The 23,000-nt window shown below is 36.5% G+C and overlaps 2 protein-coding genes across 2 annotated transcripts; both read right to left on the minus strand.

Annotated features, from left to right (window-relative positions):
* Positions 1–809: 809 nt before the first annotated feature.
* LOC139865744 (uncharacterized) lies at positions 810–1,457 on the minus strand. Its single transcript, XM_071853841.1, has 2 exons — positions 1,432–1,457; positions 810–1,223 (listed from the first exon to the last, which is right to left on the minus strand). Exon 2 carries the CDS (start codon positions 1,179–1,181, stop codon positions 870–872), a length of 312 nt encoding a protein of 103 aa, XP_071709942.1. The 5' UTR covers positions 1,182–1,223; positions 1,432–1,457; the 3' UTR covers positions 810–869.
* A 15,051-nt stretch (positions 1,458–16,508) lies between these two features.
* On the minus strand, positions 16,509–21,753 carry LOC139867412 (ubiquitin receptor RAD23b-like). Its single transcript, XM_071855778.1, has 13 exons — positions 21,541–21,753; positions 20,879–21,040; positions 20,695–20,733; positions 20,539–20,597; positions 20,362–20,442; positions 19,461–19,638; positions 19,272–19,394; positions 18,707–18,772; positions 18,427–18,474; positions 18,214–18,323; positions 17,831–17,915; positions 17,589–17,735; positions 16,509–16,759 (listed from the first exon to the last, which is right to left on the minus strand). The coding sequence occupies exons 1-12, from the start codon at positions 21,604–21,606 to the stop codon at positions 17,619–17,621; spliced, it is 1,134 nt and encodes a 377-aa protein (XP_071711879.1). The 5' UTR covers positions 21,607–21,753; the 3' UTR covers positions 16,509–16,759; positions 17,589–17,618.
* Positions 21,754–23,000: the final 1,247 nt, after the last annotated feature.

Raw genomic sequence — 23,000 nt, forward strand, 5'->3', positions numbered from 1 at the left:
CAATCAAAATTAAATTAACAGTTTTAATACTAATTCAATTATCAACCCCCTAACCACAAAAGAAAAAAGAAAAAAAACTAGTAGCATGTTTGCCTAGGCCCTAGAACACATATAAATGAAGGTGGCAAATTTAACCTGTTTACTTATCTCAAACAAATCAAATCAAACAATAAGAATAATCGGTCAAATTGCTAAATGTGTCAAACTAGCAGATAGTCACCCAAAGTCTATTTTGTCGAAAGACTAAGCTACACACCGAAAGTCACCCAAAGTGTAATAATAAATTACATGGTGAAAGTTTTATGATAATAATAAGGGTCGTCTCGCTATTTTAATGGGCCATGTTCGAGACATAAAATATGGACCCTTATAACGCTAAATTTATAAAACATATATAAAAAGATATATATTACTAAACATTTATCAATAAAAAATAATTTAATGTACGATTAAATTGTATGATAAATGAATTTTAATAGAAAAAATATAATGAATGCATTATTATATAAGAATTTTAAAAATTTGGGGTGCTGTTCGGTTGCACACTTCGCACATATGGCCGAGACGCCCCTTAATAATTGCTAAATGAGTCAAATTGCTAAATGTGTAAAACAAGACCATGTTCTTTGCACACAACATGACTTGAAACCAAATATACTTCAATAAAATAGGCGTACCCAATTGTTTCAAACAACTCTTTATATGACATCGTAATTACATTACTGCTAAAATCAAGTCGGGCATAACTGATCAAACGTTTGATACATACATTATAACTTATAATCACAATTCAATATAAAGCTGGACGCTGAAAGAAAAATGAAACGCATTTGATTGAAGACGTTTCCTTCACAATACAAAATTACAAATCATAGTTTTAGTTTTAGTTTTCGTTTAGCAATCGATTCTTTAGCAACTTGGACACGACACAACGCCTTTTTAGCCCCGTCTAAACTCGAACAGACGTCTCCAGCTCCCAATGTAACTGCAAAGTAAAGATAAACAGTGCATAGCAGAGCAAGGAGTACAAGGGCAGTTAGAAGGTAACGATGTCGTCTAACGATCGCTGAGAAGCTACCCAATTCATTTTCTTTTGTGTATTGCTGTTTTTTGAATGAAGGTGATGAAAATACAGTTTGCGATCTCCGATGAGGTGATGTTATTATGCCATCTAGAACCATATCTTTACACAACCAACAATCCAATCCAATTATCCAATTCAACTAGAGAAAAAAAAAAAAGTTGAAATGAGGATCATGTTACTAACAAAAACACAGATCTCAAATTTTCATACATGTATATTTTATATTCATATTCATTGTTATTAAAGTTTGTATTAGTATTAAAAGCATGGGTCATGTAAATGAAATCAGATCAATGTAAGTATTGAATTGAAGATGAATTTTAAAGATGAGAGATCTGGAAACATACCGGATCGGAGACAAAAGTGTCGGTAACACTTTGAGTTGAGTTGATGTTTGACTTATTATGTCTCAAAGGCATTTTATGCACTTTCTGGATTAAAAGGTAAAGATTAGGTGGGCCACGGATAATGTGGGGTGGCATGATGGGCTTTTTCGTTAAGTTGGTTTATTTTTTAGGGCCAATCACCAAAATATCCATTTTTTTGACCTTTTCTGAGCTGGAACCCCTTTTTTTTTTTTTTTTGAGAATTTGCCCGCGCAAGGCGCAAGGATGTTTATACCTTGCGACCTTGCGGCTTGCGCCTTTGCGTGTAAACGCAAGGCGCAAGGATAAGGACTTGCGTCCTTGCGTCCTTGCGCCTTGCGTCTTATCAGAATGAATTTTTCCTGATTTCTGGATAAGATTTTTTGGATTCTTTGTACCTTTACGGATAAGATTATGTACCTGTCTATTTAATGAGGCTAGAACTCCAGATTAATCATTTTATTTCACTTCAATTTCAAAAAGATCAAGTCATTAGAGCATCGTTAAGGTACCAACTTTTATCTATTTTTTCACTAATTTGTGTCTTAATGAGTTGTAGTAATGATGAAGCATTTGTTGTTCATATATGTTGTGGGGGTAATTTTGAATTTGTTAACAACATACCAATGTATCTGCCTCTTGACTGTTTTAGAACCAGATTAAAACTACCACTTGCTCCACAAAAACCAATAAATCGAAGAGTATTGTTAAGGAAAATTCTCAAAAAAATTGAATTGCCACCTAATGCACCTGTTTCGTTAAGATATATTGATAATAATCATATTTTTGATATTACTGATGATCATGAAGATTTTTTTGAGTTTTTAAAACACGCTGTCACATACGAGCCTATTGATATTTATGTTGTCGACAAGGTTAGAATGCTTCAACCCGGACAAAGTTCACAAACACACCAGCCCCAACAAAATCCACAAACACACCATCTCCAACAAAACCTCCGGATTCTCGAGTCTCAACCAAACAAACAAACTCACCATCTGCAAAAAGAACAGGATGAAATACACAATTCCGAACCAAACCTCGAAACACACTATTTGGAAGAAAAACAGGCTGAAATACCACCTCCAAACACAGAAGAATTTGACTTCTTCAACCATGGAGCCGAGAACGTGTGTAAAATTAAAAAAATAGAGAACCCGTTTATACCTGTTGTTGGGTCTAGTGAATCGGATGAAGCAAGTGAAGAGGAAGATGAAGATGAAGAAGATGAAGAAAAACAAGATGTATTCTGGAATATGCCAACTCTACACAGTCAGCAAGATGAAGAAAACCCAGAATTTACGACCCCAATTCAAACCACGTATCAGGTATCTGATTTGGTCAAAGTTCGTCAAACGTTTTCGAACAAGGAAGAATTCGTAAACCAGCTATTTACAAAATGCCTTGAAGAAAACTTTCAAATAAAGCCTGTAAAGTCAGACAAATCTCGGTACACCGCTAAATGTGTGTTGCCAAATTGTGAGTGGAAATGTAGTGCATACAAAATAAGACACACTGAAAACTTTATGGTTAAAAAGTTGCATGACGTACACACTTGCTCACGCACACAAATTATGGGAAACAATAAACATGCTACTAAAAAGGTGTTGGGTAGTATTCTTATGGATTCGTTCAAGGCTGCTAATCGAGAGTATAAACCAAAAGATATACGTGATGATGTAGCCAATCGGTTTAGAGTGAGCATATCATATAATCAAGCATGGAGGGCCAAGTGTCAAGCAATAGAGATGTTACGTGGCAGTAGTGATGACTCCTTTAGAATGCTTCCCATTTACCTTCATAACCTTAAGATCCACAACCCGGGGACCATCACCAATTTGGTTACCGATAAAGAAAATAAATTTGTGATGTGCTACATGTCCATTGGAGTAGTTGTAAGTAAATATATATTAGCAAAAACCACCTTTTAAAATGTACACCATACGCAAGGCGCAAGTGTCACCTTGCGCCAACGAATACGCAAGGACGCAAGTACAACCTTGCGACTGGCATTAAAGACGCAAGGTCGCAAGGCTTTACTTGCGCTTCGTTGTCGCAAGACATAAGAGTATTCCTTGCGCCTTGCGTATGGTGTATGAGGTCTTATTAATAATATTTGATTTTACTGTTAAAATTTCATGCAGATTCGATCATTTGTGCAACATGTCCGCCCGATAATCATCGTCGATGCTGCACATTTAAAGGGTGGGTACCTGGGTACTAATTTAGTTGCTGTTGCGATGGATGGCAACAATGGAATTTTGCCATTGGCTTATGGAATTGGTGAAGGCGAGACAAACAGTGTTTGGTCATGGTTTTTTGGTAACCTAAGGGATCATTTAATGAGTTGTGGTATGGTTGATCGTATGTCAGAGATTACTTTTATTTCTGATCGTGCTCCTGCAATAGCACACGGCATTGCAAACGTGTTTCCGGAAGCGTTTCACGCTCATTGTGCACGTCATTTATTCATGAACATCAAAACTAAATCCAACAAGATGAAATTCTTCGAATGGCACTTTTGGAAAATGGTTAAGGCGTACCGTGCGTCGGATTTTCATGATCATCTAGATGTATTTCGAAGGAGATTGAAAGCGTCTTATAAAGTTCTATGTGAGGATGGTATCAATAGATGGTCCAGAAGTCAATCTACTCATATTAGGTATTCATACCTTACAAGCAACAGTGTAGAGTCTATAAACTCTCTATCAAGACATGCTCGTAAACTACCCGTTTGCATGTTGTTCGAATTTTTTCGTTGTTCAATACAGGATTGGTATTTCAAACATCGCAACAAATCAGTTAGTCTTACTTCACCGGTTACTCCATATGTTGAACGTAAGCTAGCTAAGAGGACGGACAAATCAAGAAGATGGCGAGCATTTCCATCGACAAATGATCTAATAGAGGTACATGATGGACGAAAAAATGGGTTGGTTAATCTACAAGATAGAACTTGTTCATGTGGTCAATGGCAATTATCAGGCATACCCTGCGGTCATGTGATTGCATCAGCACGACACTTCGGAGTGGAGGATATTAGTTGTTATGTATCGCATTGGTTCAGCACTCAAACATACATAAATACGTATTCCGAACACATTCTTCCTCTCCCCCATCGGTCTGAATGGTCGGATCCGGGTCCCGGGATTTTGCAACTTGTACACCCCCCAGTTCTAAAGAAAAGACAACCCGGACGTCCTAAAGGTAAAAAACGCATTCCTTCAAAAGGTGAAGAAACTTCAAAAAAAGTAAACTTGTAGTCGTTGCAAAGAACCAGGTCATTCTCGATCAACATGCCCAGCTGCTTATGACCGAACAGGTGAATCAACTTCTCAACGGGCAAGAAAGACAACCTCAAAGGCGAAAGAGACAGTCGAACCATCTCAAGCTTATCAATCTCAGTTTTATCCAACGTACAATTTAGGTAGTAATTAGTTCCTATAAGTCATTTATTTTCAGGAACAAATTAAGGTGTGATGAATTCCGTTGTTGTAATATTTTTTAATTAGTATTTTATGATGTGGTTTCGTGTGTTACTTCACATGTTATAATATTGAATGCACAAGCTAGTGGTACAAGAATAATCAAAATGTTGTGGCGCAAGGTCGCAAGATGAACCTTGTGTATGTTTCAAAAAAGGGGCGCAAGGACGCAAGAAGTACCTTGCGCCTGCTTCATCAAAAGGCGCATAGACGCAAGACGTACCTTGCGCCTGCTTCTAATTACGAGGCGCAAGGGAGCAAGAAGTACCTTGCGCCTAAGGCTATCACGGGACGCAAGGTCGCAAGGTCTGATTACACACCTTTGCGCCTTCAAAAATACAGTTAGGGACCTGTTCACAGTTTACAACATTTACAGTTTATACACAAATTACATAACTAACTACAGTTTTCAGAATAAAACCTCAGTTACCAACTTTTGCTTTCTCTTTTGGTGGGGGTTCCTGGGTATCAAAGCGTGCACGAAAGAAGGTCTTGGCCATTCTCACTCTGTAGTCTTCTGCGGCCTTTTTAGCATCTCCAATGTTTGGGATTTCATCCCACCCAAAGATCACCCTCTCCATATGGATGCAGACCCAAACACCACAGTCCCCATTACGTCCACTTTGCACCGGCACGACTGGTGCTGCCTCGGTCATGAACTCTATACTCTCCTTGTTTTCCAAGTATTCAACAATCTGGGAGTCTTGCTTTTGGTTAAAGTAATCAATTGCTCTTAAGTATACAGGCAATTGATCTCCCAGATCTTTGGTGAGCTTGACAATTTCTTGATCAACATGACCGGGCAAACTATCGTACACCAATATCTTCTGTTCCTCCAAGTTCAAGACAATCAGAATAAAGTGTTGAGCATCGTAAAAGTGAACGGGGATCAAAATCTGCAAAAAACATACACAATATTAGGTAAACTGTAAAAGGCGCAAGGACGCAAGACCATACCTTGCGCCTGCATAATTGACGCAAGGACGCAAACTCAAGGACGCAAGGACAACCTTGCGTCAACCCGAAACACAAGGCGCAAGGACACAAGGGCAACCTTGCGTCCAACCTAAAACACCAGGCGCAAGCACGCAAGACTTCACCTTGCGCCTGTTCCAGAACACTTCAAAACCTAAAATTCATTGGGAATTAAAACATACCTTATCACAATAGGCCCAGGATGGATATAGCTCATCACTACCATCCCCTAATCCAATCAAATACATATAATCAGGTGCATTCTCCCCTGTGATTGCTACTTCTCCTATTTTCTCCGCCTCTTTCCGTTTCTCTTCCTCCATTTGTGTATCATCATAATAGGACTGAAACGCTGCAAGCCTAGAAAGGAAACCCAGTGGCATGACAGTCCATCGAGAACTACACGCAAACGAGTCGGTCGGGATAATAGGAGTGGAATACTGGCTTGCTCGGGGGAGAACCCTCTGACGATATCTCAACATAAGTGTAGCCCATCCATCAATATGCTAAAATTGTGATAAAACAAAATCAAATAAGCATGAAACTTACTTAGTTTTCCAAGAATGGAAACAAATAAGCGAGCAACTTACTAAGTTTTCCAAGTATCCGGAATATCCAAGACCAAGTAACCTGATCCAAAACTCAGGTGTGAGGTATATAAAATTTTCGTTCTGAAAAACGAACATGCACCGCGTTTCTTGCTTACTATCCACCATACTCTTCGGATCTTTTGCAGGCCCAACGTGCTTTCTACCGTCTCTCCAAGCAGTGGGTGGTGGTGGTAGTAGAGTTCCTTGATCATTCACTAGCCTGTCTACCATCGACCAAATTTCCTCTTCATTAACCCAATCCTTTTGCGACCGTTTACGCTTTTTCACAACCGGTGCAACAACAGCTTCTTCAACAATAGGGTGGGGTTCTTCTTCAACAACACCCTGTTCTTTAGTATCGAGATTAACAACCTCCTCAGCCTCAGACACCCTCAGCCTTTTCACTTTGCGAGCAACATCATCTGACAGCTGTGAATTATAGAAAGTCAGGAAAAAGGGCGCAAGGGCGCAAGATAACCCTTGCGGCATACGCAAGGACGCAAGGTACGACCTTGCGCCATTTATGTAAAACAGGCGCAAAGTCGCAAGATCATACCTTGCGCCTGTTTGGCAAGGCAAGCGCAAGGACGCAAGATATGACCTTGCGCCCACTTTTAACAAACACAGCCTATTTAGTCTCAATAATTAATGACAAAACTGCAAGTTAAGGTAAAAAAACTGTAATTAAAGATATACCTTCTCGATTGGTTTTCTGTATCCCGGTGTTGTGAAAGGGGAGCTTAGTACACGCGTTGGTCGTCAATCTCTCATTCCACGTCTAATCCGTTGAGCTGATTTGTCGTTTTCATTGTCTGAGAAGGATCGACCAAGTAACTCCTCACCTTCATTTTGCTCTTGTTCTGATATTCGTTTCTCTTGTTCAGATATACGTCGCTCGTGATCATTTATTTGCGTTCTACACTCTTGCAGCTCCTTCTCTTGCCTATCCATCCGTTTCACCAAAGACATGTATAATTCCTTTGCATCAGTAGATAAGTTTGATTGAGTCTGAGATTGAGACTGAGATTGAGATTGAGATTGAGACTGTTCTCCACCACCATGTTCCTCATTGACAGGTTCATCTTCAACAGGTTCTTCAACTTCCTCATCCACTTCCGTCCCATCAAAGTAATGGCAACTTTTTACCCACCATTGACATCCACTCTCAACATCAGTGGGATGCAGAGTACGAAAAGGTCGTTTATTCTTCGGACATTCATCCTGTACAACAACAGCAAAAGTTAAATACACAGGCGCAAGGACGCAAGATGAATCTTGCGTCTTCATCAAAAGAGGCGCAAGGACGCAAGATCAACCTTGTGCCTCGTAAATGATGACGCAAGACTACTCTTGCGTTGACCATAAAACGTTAGCTAAGGGCGCAAGGACGCAAGGAAAAACCTTGCGTCCCGTAAACAAACACGCAAGGTTGGCCTTGCGTTGGCCATATGGCGTAAGGTACAGGCGCAAGGTCGCAAGATCAAACCTTGCGCCTTGGTCACGCAAGGACGCAAGATATATCTTGCGCCCATCACAGAACCCATTTTTTTCCTAGATCCTTACTCTGTATTCTTCCAGCACCAACAAAACTTTTATGTTAAAAACAACACTTACCATAACGTTTAGGAGATGCAGGTAATCAGTGACTGAAAAAGTCTCAGCCGATGAACGTTTCCAAAATAAGGCCCTCGGTACTCCATTTTTGTCTGTCTTGTGGGCAAAACTTTTAATTGTTCGTCGATATGCCTCGAGAATCCAAATCTACAAAATTAATTAAATAAATAAGGACGCATAAAAAAATAATATACGATTCAAATGTTGAGGTATTAACCAAATCTACCAAACTTGTTGAGGTATTACCTTAAATGACCACATAAAACCGACCAAAGTATAACCCTTTCCCACCTCTAACTGACTTTCCCGAGCTTGAAATCCATCTTTAACTAGGGGGTAAGTGGCATCCCAAATACGATTACCCCACGGGTAGTCATTCAATTTAGCAAAATCTTCGACTAGCCATAGGTATTGTTTGCTCACCACATGAATCCCTTGCTTACCCATAAATGCTCTCTCCACAATCAAAATAATGGCTAGTCGCACGACATCATCATCACTAACCACAAAATCAGCACCATCATATAAAAGCTTTTGGATATCGGTAATTGTAATGTTTGAATTATCTTTACGCTTTGGGAAACAACGTCGTCTAATCGGTGGTGTTTCTACATCATAACTTCTTGGAATGTAATGTGCCATGTCCGTGCGACGACTAAACTTAAACCCCGTGATGAGACAAAATTCCCGCCTACTAAATCTAATTTTGAAATTCGGACGGAAACTAAACCATATTTCCTCATCATCAGCAGGGTACTTTTCATCTATTCCTATCGGTCGCTCACTCTTTCTTTGGAGCATTGCATGTACAAGGCCCGGATCATTGCCGGTGTAAGTAAGATCTAGCCAAGGACCAAAACAAGTTCCCCTAAAAATTTTTTGTTGATTCTCAGTCATCGATGCCTTTAGTTGAGGTATAACATTCAGCATATTCTTCATCGTCAACTTCGCCTCAACATATCCCTGAAACAGACAGTTTTTCAGGAAAAAAATACAGGCGCAAGGACGCAAGAAGCACCTTGCGTCTCGTTTATCACACAGGCGCAAGGACGCAAGACGTTCCTTGCGCCAGCTGCTACGGACGAACGCAAGGACGCAAGACTTTCCTTGCGCCTATACCAGATTCTAGTTTTAAGGCCTAAAACAATCGTGTTCTAGTTTTTATAAATTGTTAGCTTCCAAATACTGTAACTTTAGCAAATCTAGCAACACTATAAGTGAGTTTTGCATCACCAAGCTCGTTGAAGCATTTCATCGAACACTTGGTGTGCAACAAAAATTATATATCATTTTCGACATACAAATGGAGTAATCGAACGGAGATAGTTGAAAGGAAACACTTACCTGTTCTTGTGACATCTTGATCACCTTTTTCGTCGGTTTTTTTTCTATTCCTTGTTCTCAATCGTGTTGGTGACGGTGATGCGAATGGAGGCGGTGATGGTAACGGTGGGGAAAATGTACTGATGGCGGTGGTGCTGGCGATGGTGGTGGTGGTGGTGGTGATGTGGTGAGTCTCAGAAGAAAGGTCGCAAGGGTAGACGGGTCGCAAGGGGGACGCAAGTGCAAGGTACTTAGTAATCGCCGTCGGTCGCAAAGTGGTCGCAAGAGATGAGTGTCGGGGTGTGTGTGTGTGTATGTGGTGTGTGATATCTATATTTGACCTAAATTTTTAACACATGGACGCAAGGACGCAAGTCGCAAGGATGCAAGTCGCAAGGTCGCTAGGTCTCTTGCGCCTTGCGCGGGCATTTTGTCAAGTTTTTTTTTTTTTTGGGTTCCAGCTCAGAAAAGTCCAAAAAAATGGGTATTTTGGTGATTGGCCCTATTTTTTATTTATTCATATTAAACAATGTTATAATTCAGTAGGCTTATAACTACCTTTAGTGGTTTGATTCTTGATGTTATAATTCAGTAGGCTTATAACTACCTTTAGTGGTTTGATTCTTGATTTAGAATACTAATAATGAAGTGTAAGAACAAAGATGATAATGGAGAGAAAGAAAGAAACACTTTGTAAGTGTGAGAAATGGTGCAAGTTTAATGCTTGCATTCATGAGTATTTATAGCCTAAAATCTCAATATAAAAATACATACTTTGTGTACCAAAATTGACTATATGTATACACCAAAATTGACTATCCATATCTATATTATTATTATTATTATAACACTCCCCCTGATAGCAATTTTATTTTGTTGAAGATCAACTATAAATTACTGCCTCGTTAAAAACCTTGCTAAAGAAAACCCAGTGGGAAAAAACTTTAGCTAAGGGAAAAAGAGTGCAGCATGGAGTTGACTCCCCCTCAAGTAGACATCGCTTCAGCTGTTACATCTTTTGAACATGTCTCATGCCAATGTTATGAACGTGTGTTCTGAAAATAGCAGTTGGAAGTGCTTTCGTGAAAAGATCAGCAGAGTTTTTGCTAGATTGCACATATCTCATTTCAATCTGGTTGTCCTTAATGAGATTTTGAGTGTATGAGAAGAATCTAGGTGGTATGTGTTTTGTTCGGTCACTTTTGATATACCCTTCTTTCATCTGTGCTATGCAAGCTGCATTATCTTCATAGATAGTTGTTGGACTTTTATCGCGTTCTAGTCCACAAGAATCAGTAATGAGTTGTGTCATTGATCTCAACCAAAAACATTCTCGAGTAGCTTCATGTAATGCAATCACTTCGGCATGATTTGACGATGTAGCAACAAGTGTTTGTTTTTGAGAACGCCATGATATTGCAGTACCTCCATTTAGGAATACATATCCAGTTTGAGATTTAGCTTTATGTGGATCAGATAAATAACCTGCATCTGCATAACCAACCAAATCTTGTTTTGATTCGTTATAATAAAATAATCCTAAATCAGTAGTTCCTCGAAGGTATCGAAATATGTGTTTGATCCCATTCCAGTGTCTTTTGGTAGGAGCAGAGCTGAACCTTGCCAACAAATTAACTGCAAAAGAAATGTCAGGTCTTGTACAATTTGTAAGATACATAAGAGCTCCAATTGCACTAAGATATGGTACTTCTGGTCCAAGAATGTCTTCTTGATCTTCACATGGACGAAATGGATCAGCTTCAACATTGAGTGATCTAACAACCATAGGAGTACTTAATGGTTTTGCCTTGTCCATATTGAAACGTTTCAAAATCTTTTCAGTATATGTTGTTTGATGTACAAGTAAACCATTAGGCATATGCTCAATTTGTAAACCAAGGCAATACTTGGTTTTTCCGAGATCTTTCATTTCAAATTCTTTCTTTAGAAGTTGAATGGCTTCATGGATCTCTTTATTTGTACCTATGATGTTAAGATCATCAACATAAACAGCTATGATCACATATCCGGATGTTGTTTTCTTAATGAAAACACAAGGGCAAGTAAGATTATTTGTATACCCTTTGCTTATCAAGTAATCACTTAATCGGTTATACCACATACGTCCCGATTGTTTTAACCCATATAAAGATCTTTGTAATTTAATCGAATACATTTCTTTGGGTTTTGCATTTGATGCTTCTGGTACCTTAAATCCTTCAGGTATCTTCATATATATATCACTATCAAGTGATCCATATAGATAAGCAGTCACAACATCCATGAGATGCATTTCTAAATTTTTAGAAACTGCCAGACTGATTAAGTACCTAAAAGTAATTGCATCCATAACAGGAGAATAAGTTTCTTCATAATCAATTCCCGGTCTTTGAGAAAAACCTTGAGCTACAAGTCTAGCTTTATACCTTGTAACTTCATTTTTCTCATTTCTTTTTCGGACAAAAATCCATCTGTATCCTACAGGTTTCACATCTTTAGGAGTGAGAATGATGGATCCGAAAACTTTTCTTTTATTGAGTGATTCTAATTCAGCTCGTATTGCTTCTTTCCATTGAGCCCAATCATGTCTATTTTGACATTCAACCATAGATGTTGGTTCTGGATCATCATCATTATTCATGATGTCATATGCAACATTAAATGAAAATTTCTCATCAAGATTTTTCATTTCATTTCGGTTCCATAATATTTTTGAATATGCATAATTGATTGCAATTTCTGTATTGACATCATCAATCTCCTCTGCAGTAGGAGTACTGATTTGTGGTTCTTCTTGAACACTTTCTTTTACTTCATTATCAGCTGATTTTCTTTTTCGAGGATTTTTATCCTTTGAACCGATTGGTCTTCCACGTTTCTGACGTGGCAAAGATTCATGAGTGACGTTATTGCCAGCTTTTGGAATTTCAATTCGAGCTGGAGTATTTACTGCTGGTATATATGATTTTGTCACCGTTTTTGTATCTGTAAATGCATCAGGCAATTGATTTGCAAGTTCTTGTATATGCATTATCTTTTGAACTTCTGTCTCGCATTCTTTTGTGCGAGGATCAAGATACTTTAATTGAGGTTCACACCATGAAACATCATTTTCTTTATTTTTCATTTCTCCCCCTAATCTAGGGAACAATGTTTCATTAAAATGACAATCAGCAAAACGTGCTGTAAAAACGTCACCTGTCATAGGTTCAATATACCTTAATATTGAAGATGTTTCATATCCAACATATATTCCCAACCTCCTTTGAGGACCCATTTTTGTACGTTGTGGTGTCGCAATTGGAACATACACTGCACAACCAAATGTTCTAAGATGGGAAATATTTGGCTCTTGACCAAAAGCAAGTTGTAGGGGGGAATATTTATGACTTGCACTTGGTCTGATGCGAATCAATGCAGCAGCATGTAAAATTGCATGACCCCATATAGATACAGGGAGTTTTGTTCTCATTATCAATGGTCTAGCGATTAACTGTAAACGTTTAATCAATGACTCGGCTAAACCATTTTGTGTATGCACATGAGCAACAGAATGTTCAACAACAATTCCTATAGACATGCAATAGTCATTAAATGCTTGAGATGTAAATTCACCAGCATTATCAAGTCTCACCCTTTTAATGGTGTAATCAGGAAAATGAGCTCTCAATTTAATAATTTGGGCAAGAAATTTTGCAAATGCCACATTACGGCTTGATAACAGACAAACATGAGCCCATCTGCTAGATGCGTCTATTAGAACCATGAAATATCTAAATGGTCCACATGGTGGATGAATTGGTCCACATATATCACCTTGAATTCTTTCAAGAAACATTGGTGATTCTTTCTCAACCTTAAGTGGTGAGGGTCTAGTTATCAATTTTCCAAGAGAGCAAGATGTACATGGAACCATTGTATCATGATGGATTTTTCTATCCTTTAGTGGATGTCCATGAGTACATTCAATAATCCTTTTCATCATTGTTGATCCTGGATGGCCTAATCTGTTATGCCATAAACTGAATACACCAGGATCAATATATTTTTCGTTAACTACCATATGTATTTCTGGTACATTTATATGTGTATAATGTAATCCAGAACTAAGTCTTGGCAGTTTTTCAACCACATGACTCTTGTCAGTGATACTTAAATATTTCTCATTTTCTGTTGTCACTGACTGATAATCATACCCGTTAAGGTATATGTCGGAGAAACTCAATAAATTTCTGCTTGACTTGGGAGAAAATAAGGCATCATTTATTAAAAATTTTGTACCATTTGGTAGTATGAAATTTGCCTTTCCTATCCCTTTTATCAAGTTAGCAGGTCCTGATATTGTATGTATAGTTCCTTCCGTTGGTTTTAGATCAATAAAATATTTCTCGGATTTAAGTATAGTGTGTGTAGTTCCACTGTCTGCTATACAGAGATCTCCACCACTTGATTGATGTTGTATTCCAGCAAAATTCATATTGAACTTCATATATAAGAAATAAATAGTGAGTACATTAATATTACACAATATTTTAAACGCAAATAGATAGTACTGAAACATTTAGCAAACATAATGACAAAGACAGACGATATTAAATCGTTTATTTTTCAAAAGACACACAACTTAAACATTCAAGAAATCTTCATATAAATCAGATGGTTTCTCAGTGACTGTTGGATCAATATTATCCACAAAATTTACTTCCTTTTCTTTACCTTTCAGCGAATCCTGATACATCTTAACAAGATGTTTAGATGTTCGGCAAGTATTAGCCCAGTGGCCCATTCTACCACATCTATAGCAAGATTCTTCAGAATTTTTAGAAGAATTTTCTTCAACATCTTGTTTAATGGGCTTGTTTTGTGGTTGATATTTATATTTTCGTGGATTACTATTTCTTTGACCACCACGGCCACGACCACGACCACGTCCACGCCCATTACCATTACCATAAGGATGGTTTCTACCATAGTTATGGCTTTTGGCATGATGATGGTGATGGTTATTATAACCACGACCTTGCCCGCGTCCTTGTCCCTGTTTATAATTATTTGCAGTATTTGCTTCAGGGATTGCAAGTGTACCAGTAGGACGGGATTGCTGATTTTTCATTAATAGCTCATCATTTTGCTCTGCAACTAAGAGATATGAATTAAGTTCAGGATATGTTTTGAACTTTAGCATTCTCAAATTTCTTTGCACTGTGATGTTTGCAGCATTCATTGTGGAGAAAGTTTTCTCCATCATGTCTGCATCACTAATTTCATGTCCACAGAATTTAAGTTGTGAACATGTATTATACAGAGCTGAGCTGTATTCATTTACTTTCTTAAAGTCTTGGAACCTTAATGTTCTCCATTGTTCCATTGCAGCTAGAAGTAAAATTTCTCTTTGATTATTGAATCTGCTTTTGAGACCTTCCCATAAAACATGGGGATCTTCTACAGTCACATAATTATTTTGTAAGCATTCATCAATATGTTGATGAATAAAGCAACATGCCGTAGCTTGTTCTTTTTCAGAACAAGTGTTGTTTTCATTTATGGTTTCAAGAATGCCCATTGATTTAAGATGCATTTTTACTTTTATAACCCATGGCATGTAGTTGTTTCCAGTTGATTCTAAAGGAGTAAATTTAAGCTTTTCCAGATTCGACATTTTCTATTATCAAAAATTAAAACAAGCATCATGATAAATTAGAGTCAATTTATATTCATAAGTATATAAACATTAAACATAAATTTAATATAACATAAATGATAAGTAGGTGACAGTGTCGACCATGTGTAAGCAATCATAAATAAATGTTATATAACAAAAATATAAATATTAGTAAACATAAATGAAAATTTGGCGACAGTGTCGACCATATATTTTTTCAGGTGGTATAACCGACCTATATCATTCTGGTGGTATAACCGACCATATATCATTTTGGTGGTATAACCGACCATATATCATTTTGGTGGTATAACCGACCATATATCATTTTGGTGGCAGAGCCAACCATATTTAGTATTAAGATTATCGTTCTGATAACGTGTTATAATTCAGTAGGCTTATAACTACCTTTAGTGGTTTGATTCTTGATGTTATAATTCAGTAAGCTTATAACTACCTTTAGTGGTTTGATTCTTGATTTAGAATACTAATAATGAAGTGTAAGAACAAAGATGATAATGGAGAGAAAGAAAGAAACACTTTGTAAGTGTGAGAAATGGTGCAAGTTTAATGCTTGCATTCATGAGTATTTATAGCCTAAAATCTCAATATAAAAATACATACTTTGTGTACCAAAATTGACTATATGTATACACCAAAATTGACTATCCATATCTATATTATTATTATTATTATAACAAACAATACATTACTTGAAGAAAGTTTATGTTTTGTTATTCCGGCCTTTGGGGGGCGAATTGGCCCCTACAACCTTCCCAAACGATTATCAAGTTTTGTTGTGTTTATAATATATGTTCGATGATTATTTATGTGATCAACTCATTTGACTTGCTTTCATCATATATACTTATGTTTTGTTCATGTTTATAAGTTGAAATACAACTCGAATCAACTCAATTGTGCATACACATGGCTAAAACTTGCAATTCTATTTCTTTGTTATACAATATAGAAGTTGCTATAACATCGAAAACTTGGATTTAAAGGTTTTCTCAGTGAATTATGATTTAATTATAAAAACAGATAAAACGGATTAGTTTTTCAGTTAAGTTATTCAACGAGTGTGAAATATTTTACTCAGATGTTTGAGACTTAACCATGTTATTTCATAACCATTTCTACCTCCTTTTTATAGTTACCCAGAAAATGTTGTTAGTGAAACGCGAACCTTTTCTACTAATGAACCACATCAATGAAGCTAATACGACTGCAACAACAGAAGCAAGAATGAAAAGAATCATATCTAAAATCAAGACAAGACAGCTGACTGGAACTACAACATACGATACATTCACAAACACTCGTTTTAACCTCAAATTTTGTTACATTTGCAACACTATTCATCAGAACGAAAATGGATACACTTTGAAAAAAATGGAAGTTTAAACATTAGCAGTATCAAACTCGTCAAACAAAATCTGACATGTTTTCTTAAATGCACAAACAAAATCATTTTGATCCCTTCATATTTGGGTGATGTGTCAAATAAACAAAAAGTACAATAAAATAAGGAAAACAAAGCCTTAGTACCATGGACGATACAATAAATGTCGAACCTGTATAAATCACCACCTAAAATGAGTCCTACCGCTTTGACAAAACCTCCAAAATAACCAAATTCGTCTTCAAGTCAAAATCACCTGAAAATATATAAAAATACAGTATGCTAACAAGTTCTCGCAAAATGGCTATGTGAAAAAAATAAAAGCATGTATTGCAGTAAGTGTCACAACCTACTTCTAATCCTCAGTATAGTTTTCAAGTAAAGAAGACATTTTCAACACAATTTTTTTACATATTAGTCAATGTATTTTATGTTTATCAAAGGTATAAAATTAGAGGAACTAGCTTCAAAAAACAAGTCAAAAGTGTAAAATGGTACACAAGTTGTTGAAAGTGTATTTTTATTTAAAAAACCTTGGAACTCATTACATTCTTGTAGCTAAACTATTAATAAACGGATAAGATGCTTAGGCTACCCGGGGGGACGGGGGTATTTTCTACTTAGATATACACCGCCTATCCGGGTATCTACCGTTTCCAACCCTAGCTAAATTATTATTTTATATAATTGAACTTTGTATTTTATATAACCATCAAAAGATGGCCTAGTAGTTGACGTCCTGACACAAGAGGTCTCGGGTTCAAACCTCACTAGCAACACATCTTGAAGTGGCCAAGAAAAGGGTGGGAAACGGTCACGGAATAACCTGGTTAAGTCCCAAGTAGCCTGAGCCCTGAGCTGGGAAAACATCCTCTGTTTACAAAATCTTGTAGTTACATTTGAGAATTTTTGGATTAATTGTCTTGAGCGAATAAAAAGAATTACAAACAATATAACAAGTTAGTTATCCGTTGTCGGGACAGGGACTGTTATGGCGTAACCCAGCCCGGTCAACAAACCACTTTGCCACAATGCCACATGTACCAATACCCATCAAGCAAACATATAAAAATAAGTATGCTTACACCAATCTTTGATTCATTAATGTCATCTATTTAGTCCTCATAATCACCAGCGTTCTCCAATAAGAAGTTGGCTGCCAATTCTTCATTACGATCACATGCGAGAAATGCCTCAATCACAAGGGTTCTTTCAAAGCCCATTGCCTCAAGCTAAGAGTATCAGAACTAACCAGTCAGCTCATATAACTCAGGTCAGATAATAAAAATATTGGCATGCAAAAAAAAAAAAGTAAAAATGATCATACCCGTTCAATGGCCTGCTGTTCTTCTGGAGTAACACTAATAGCATGAGGCATCTCCTGATCTCCATCTCCTTGATCAAACAGATCCCTACAAGAAAGAATAAAATTACATATATAATAAACCCACTATAGATAGATATTCACTATATATTCAAAACATCTCGCCCTAAAAAAAAAAAAAAAAAGTCAGATGTGTAACAAAATTTGTGAATAATGAACCAAAAAGTGTTTGGGAGCAACCAGAACATATCCATTTCAAGTTGTACTAAACAATGACCCTTTTCATTCCGAACATGTTTTGAGCCAATATCCAACCCGCCCAAACCCCCAATTTTGTCACCTACAAGTAGAATTATCAGTAGATAAATGGGCAAAACGAGACAGACCCTTCAGAAGCATCTACAGGTTCATTAATGAGTTGAAGAAACTCGGCATGGTTTTCTTGGATTAGTCCTAAAAGCTGAGGATTTTGTTTTCCTAGTTCCTGAAGCATGGGCTGTAACCAAAGCCAACTGCTTTAGACGCTTTAACAGAAAAAAACATTGGTAGATTATTGATATAGAAGAAAAAAAAAAAAAAGAGATGACATGGATATATACCTGTAGTATTTGTGGATTGGATTGTACCATAGATCGTAATGCTTGGAACTGAAATGAATCATTCAATTCAAACATATCAATAAAAAATACAGATCCAAAGCAGTCTAAAAAAACAGAACATATCTAAGACCAACACATTATATGTTTTCTTTTTTTAATAATAAAGATATTAACCCTGCAGTATGTTCATTCGATATTATAAGCTCAATATTAAGTTTCAACACAACAAATGACATTAATCTGCACGTTTGACTAAACAAAATTATCAAAGTATGAACACCTGCTGGTTGTTTCTAAGGAAGTCAAGAGATCCAAGGTTGCCACCTGCAGCACCTGAAGGTATTTCCTGCACAAAATCCAATAAAGATATCATCTTCATCTAGTCTATTACAACAATGATTGGGAAAAACTAGAGGTGGCAAAATTGGATCATTGAGCTAATAGTCAAAATGAGTACATTTTTAGTACAGGTGTAAACAGTAAGATCTATTTTAATCTAGTGAAACACTTTTAATCCATAAATTACTTTTTTTTTACAACATGGCGACAAATTTAACAAGAATATCTAAATTTTTCAATAGTACTTTAGATTATTCAATAAAGGTCTTTCCTTTTTAGTTAATATGCATAACCCATCAGTCCATGCACCTCTAAATGGATCATAATTAACACCCCTAAGAGATATTCATCTAAATTATTAATGAACTTTTGCCATTGCATGAGTGATACACATTAAGCAGCTTTCAAGCAACTTCCTTTTTAGTTAATATGCATAACCCATCATGCATGTCTAAATGGGTCGAAATTGACACCTTTAAGAGATATTGATATAAATTTCTAGTAACCTGAGGAAACAAATTAAGGGGTGAAGCATTAGGTCCTCCAGATATAGGTGCAGCAACATTAACATTTCCAGTTGCAGGTAGTTGACCCACTGGTACTGCAACATCTACTGTGTCTGGTATACCCTGTATATAATGGACTACAATTAGTGTCTAAAAATCAAAATTTTAAAAGATAACAGAGAAACATACAGAATACAAGTAATCGATTGCACGTTCTGGATTGTTAAAAGCAGCTTGAAGGGCACGAGTAACAGTTTCCTTGTCCCAACTGCCACCACCTATATCCATTATGTGCTGAATAGTCTGGTCAACACTATTACTTGTAACCACATTGGAAGCAGCTTGACCATATGTATCAGAATCAGCACTGCATTTACCCCAAAAGCTAACATGTTAAGTTGTTAACTCCTTGCAAACTGTTTGTTACAAAGCTTAATGTTTTGACTACACGAGTCAAATTTGTTGAGTTGGTATGGATGATGCTTAAAAAGGGTAGAAATGGGTCAGTTTAGTTTGAGACCAACAACAAACCAATTTGTGTCCAATTGAAATCTTTTTTAGTGTCCTGATTATGATTACATGACACTATTGTAAAAGACCCCGATTACTCCTTTTTAAGAACAAACTGATCCGAGTTTTCAAAATCCGTTTAATTAATCGATTAACGTCAATTAATGGGTCAAAATCGAATTTGTTGGTCAAAGTCATAACTGGTCAACATTTTAACATGAATTTAAACTAGATTTTTTAGTTTTTGAACAAATGAAAGATTGTGTTTATGTTTTTAGACAATTAAGTTAGAGTTTATGTTTATGGTTTTCTTCTATATTTACACGTATAACTTTGAATTTTATTATTTAAATGCATGGAAAGTCCAATCCAATTAAGCCCCAAGTTGTCGATTACTCCCGTCAAAATCTCAACCGAGTACTCCCCGAGTCGCGAGTTTTGCAACCTTGTAACAGGATAATGTTACTAAAATGATAATCTAACTATTTGAATAAAACAACATAGAAGATTGTATGCATAGAAAGGCTTTGAGTGACTAAATATAAATGAATTATGAAGAAGTTCAAACAAAAGCTCATACGATGCAGCTACAGTTGCAGTTTCAAGTCCTGTTGCCGTTGCTGTTTCTGGGACAGAAGACGATGTGCTTGTCTTAGAAACCCTACAATACACAAAGTTTTGTATAAATGATAAAACATCATAAAATAACATGTCTGTTATTCATAAATGTGCATATGAATTGGTCATGGGATCTCACTGCGGTTTGGATGGAGCTCCAGGTGTAGGATTAGAAGCTGGTGTAGTCTTTAATGATGTCTGGTTGTAAGTTTTAACATTTAAAATGAGACTTCATAATCATAATAATCAAGTGATCATCATACATGACAAAAGGGCACAATCAAAATAACATTACCTGAGCTGATGAGGTTCCCCCAGAGCCAGAACTCTTACTCTGAAAGTAGAATTTTTTTAACAAATTATCATACAAAGGTAAAACATTTTTTTTAATCTTACAAGGCAACCATAACTTGTAATTACCTATAAATAATTTTTGAGTGTGTGTGTGTGTGTGTGTGTGTGTGTGTGTGTGGAGTTACCTTGCTAAGCATGACAACAAGAAACCCTTCCTCGGAGACTTTATTATCAGCCAAAGTAGTTTCATCTTTCAAAACCTTACCATTGTGAATCAGTAATTGCTGCCCGCACGGGTAATTATCTTTTCCTTGCACATCTTCAATGTTCTTTTTGACTCCCATTATCTAGTTTCATGTCACTATATCAGTTACTTACATCATGCCATAAACATAGAAACAATCAAAACTACATTCAATTCATCAGCATATGAACCAAGTTAACAATAGACGTTAAGTCGTCGAAGCACAGGCCATTTTCCACTTACTAATATAACTTGTCCATTTCATCATCTACCTATCTATATCTATCTATATCTATATTTATAAGATAGCATAGAGTCTATTAATAATAATATCCTGACAGTCATTACACATAATCCATATTACTTCAATTACTCTTATTTATGCTTTTACAGTGAAATAATAATAATAATAATAATTTAAAATGATATATATACATCTGGATACACACACACGCATGATATGTACCAGATTTAAAACGAAAACATTCAGTGTGCATAATTGAGATATACATAAATAAATTACATAAACACAACAAAATCAGTAATTTGTTTATAAATATAGTATTATTAAAAATACATTTAGAAGTGATTTGAAGAACTTACAGTGTCAGAAGGTTGAACCCTAATTTCAAAGTGGCTACCTTTGAGAGTTTTAACGGTGAGCTTCATATTGAACAGATTCGATCCAACACAAGAGATATTGGGGAAGAAATTGTATGAGTGTAAATGGAGCTTTTAGCAATTAGAAGTGGAAACCCTAATTTCACGAAATACAAGCAGATCGAGACTTTTTTATTAGAGCTAACAAGGGGAAAAGAAAAGCGACTGCGGTGTTTTGCAAGATGCTAACGGAATAGCCAAAATGTTAGGACAGGGATTATTTTCGTTGTTTTATCACGTGTTTTGCACCTGACCACCATATTGTTACTTCGTCTTAGTCCTCGAGTACTAGACGCCACATCAGCGCCACATCAGCGCCACATCAGCGCTTACTTCTCAGAACTAAACACTTCCAACAATGACATACTTCCTCAAAAAAATTGGGACCCACTATATTATTTAATTAATACAATGTACAAGTTTAAAAGCAAAAAGTACTACAAATATATACACACTCCTCCGTCCACAAATATTTCACGGGAGGACTAAAAGAGGGACGAGAATGAGGACTAAAGGCTGGACTAACCCCTGGACTAACCGCTGCCATTGGTGTCGACACCAAACTAAAGGGTGGGCAGCCCTCAAGTAAGAACCGTTGGGAGGGCTCTTAAAAGCTTTGGTTTGAATTTTACTCATTTTTGGGTTTTTTTTCTTCTAAAACTACGCTCTTAATAAAATATTAGTATATTCTCCATTCTAAATCTATTGTTTCTAGATAAAAAAAAATACACAGTTAAAAAATATTATTATTAAATTGTAATTTTTGTTCATTTTTCAATTTTACCCATTATCTTTTACATTCTTTTGTCTTCCATACGTAAAGTAGGGGTATATAAAATTTTTACCTTAAACGTTGTGTTATAGCTCATTGGTAGTGGTCTACCTTTCATAGTGAGAGGTCAGGAGTTCGACTATCGTGGGGTACAACAGTGCACACAAGGTTGTTCTTTAACTTTTGAATTTCAACCAAGGGTGCATTCCGCACATCGCGTTGCGGGGTAGTGGGGGAGGGGGTTTTACCGCCCATGTCCTCGAATTGGGTCGGGTTTTCCTCTGGACAATAGTTGAGAGCGGGTTTTGCAACTGCAGAAGATAAGGTTTAGTCCAATAAGTGATCCCAAACTGTTATTGGACGTGAAAAAAATTTGAGATTTATCACAAAAATAAATATTGGGCAATAAAATTAAAACACATAAAGTAATAATATATTTTCTAAATGTGCTGATATATCTTTAATACCCCTTAAAATTAATAAGCCCAACATGCAATAACAAACCCTATCATCGTCCCTACTCGCATCGAATGTGTGTTTCCTTGTTCTTTTAATCTAAAACTAAAAATCTAAATCTAAAATCTTGATAATAAACAAAACCCAGTGCAAACCACCTTACGAAGTCAAGGAT

Source organism: Rutidosis leptorrhynchoides, chromosome 9 (assembly GCF_046630445.1).
Source record: "Rutidosis leptorrhynchoides isolate AG116_Rl617_1_P2 chromosome 9, CSIRO_AGI_Rlap_v1, whole genome shotgun sequence".
Classification (NCBI taxonomy): Eukaryota; Viridiplantae; Streptophyta; class Magnoliopsida; order Asterales; family Asteraceae; genus Rutidosis; species Rutidosis leptorrhynchoides.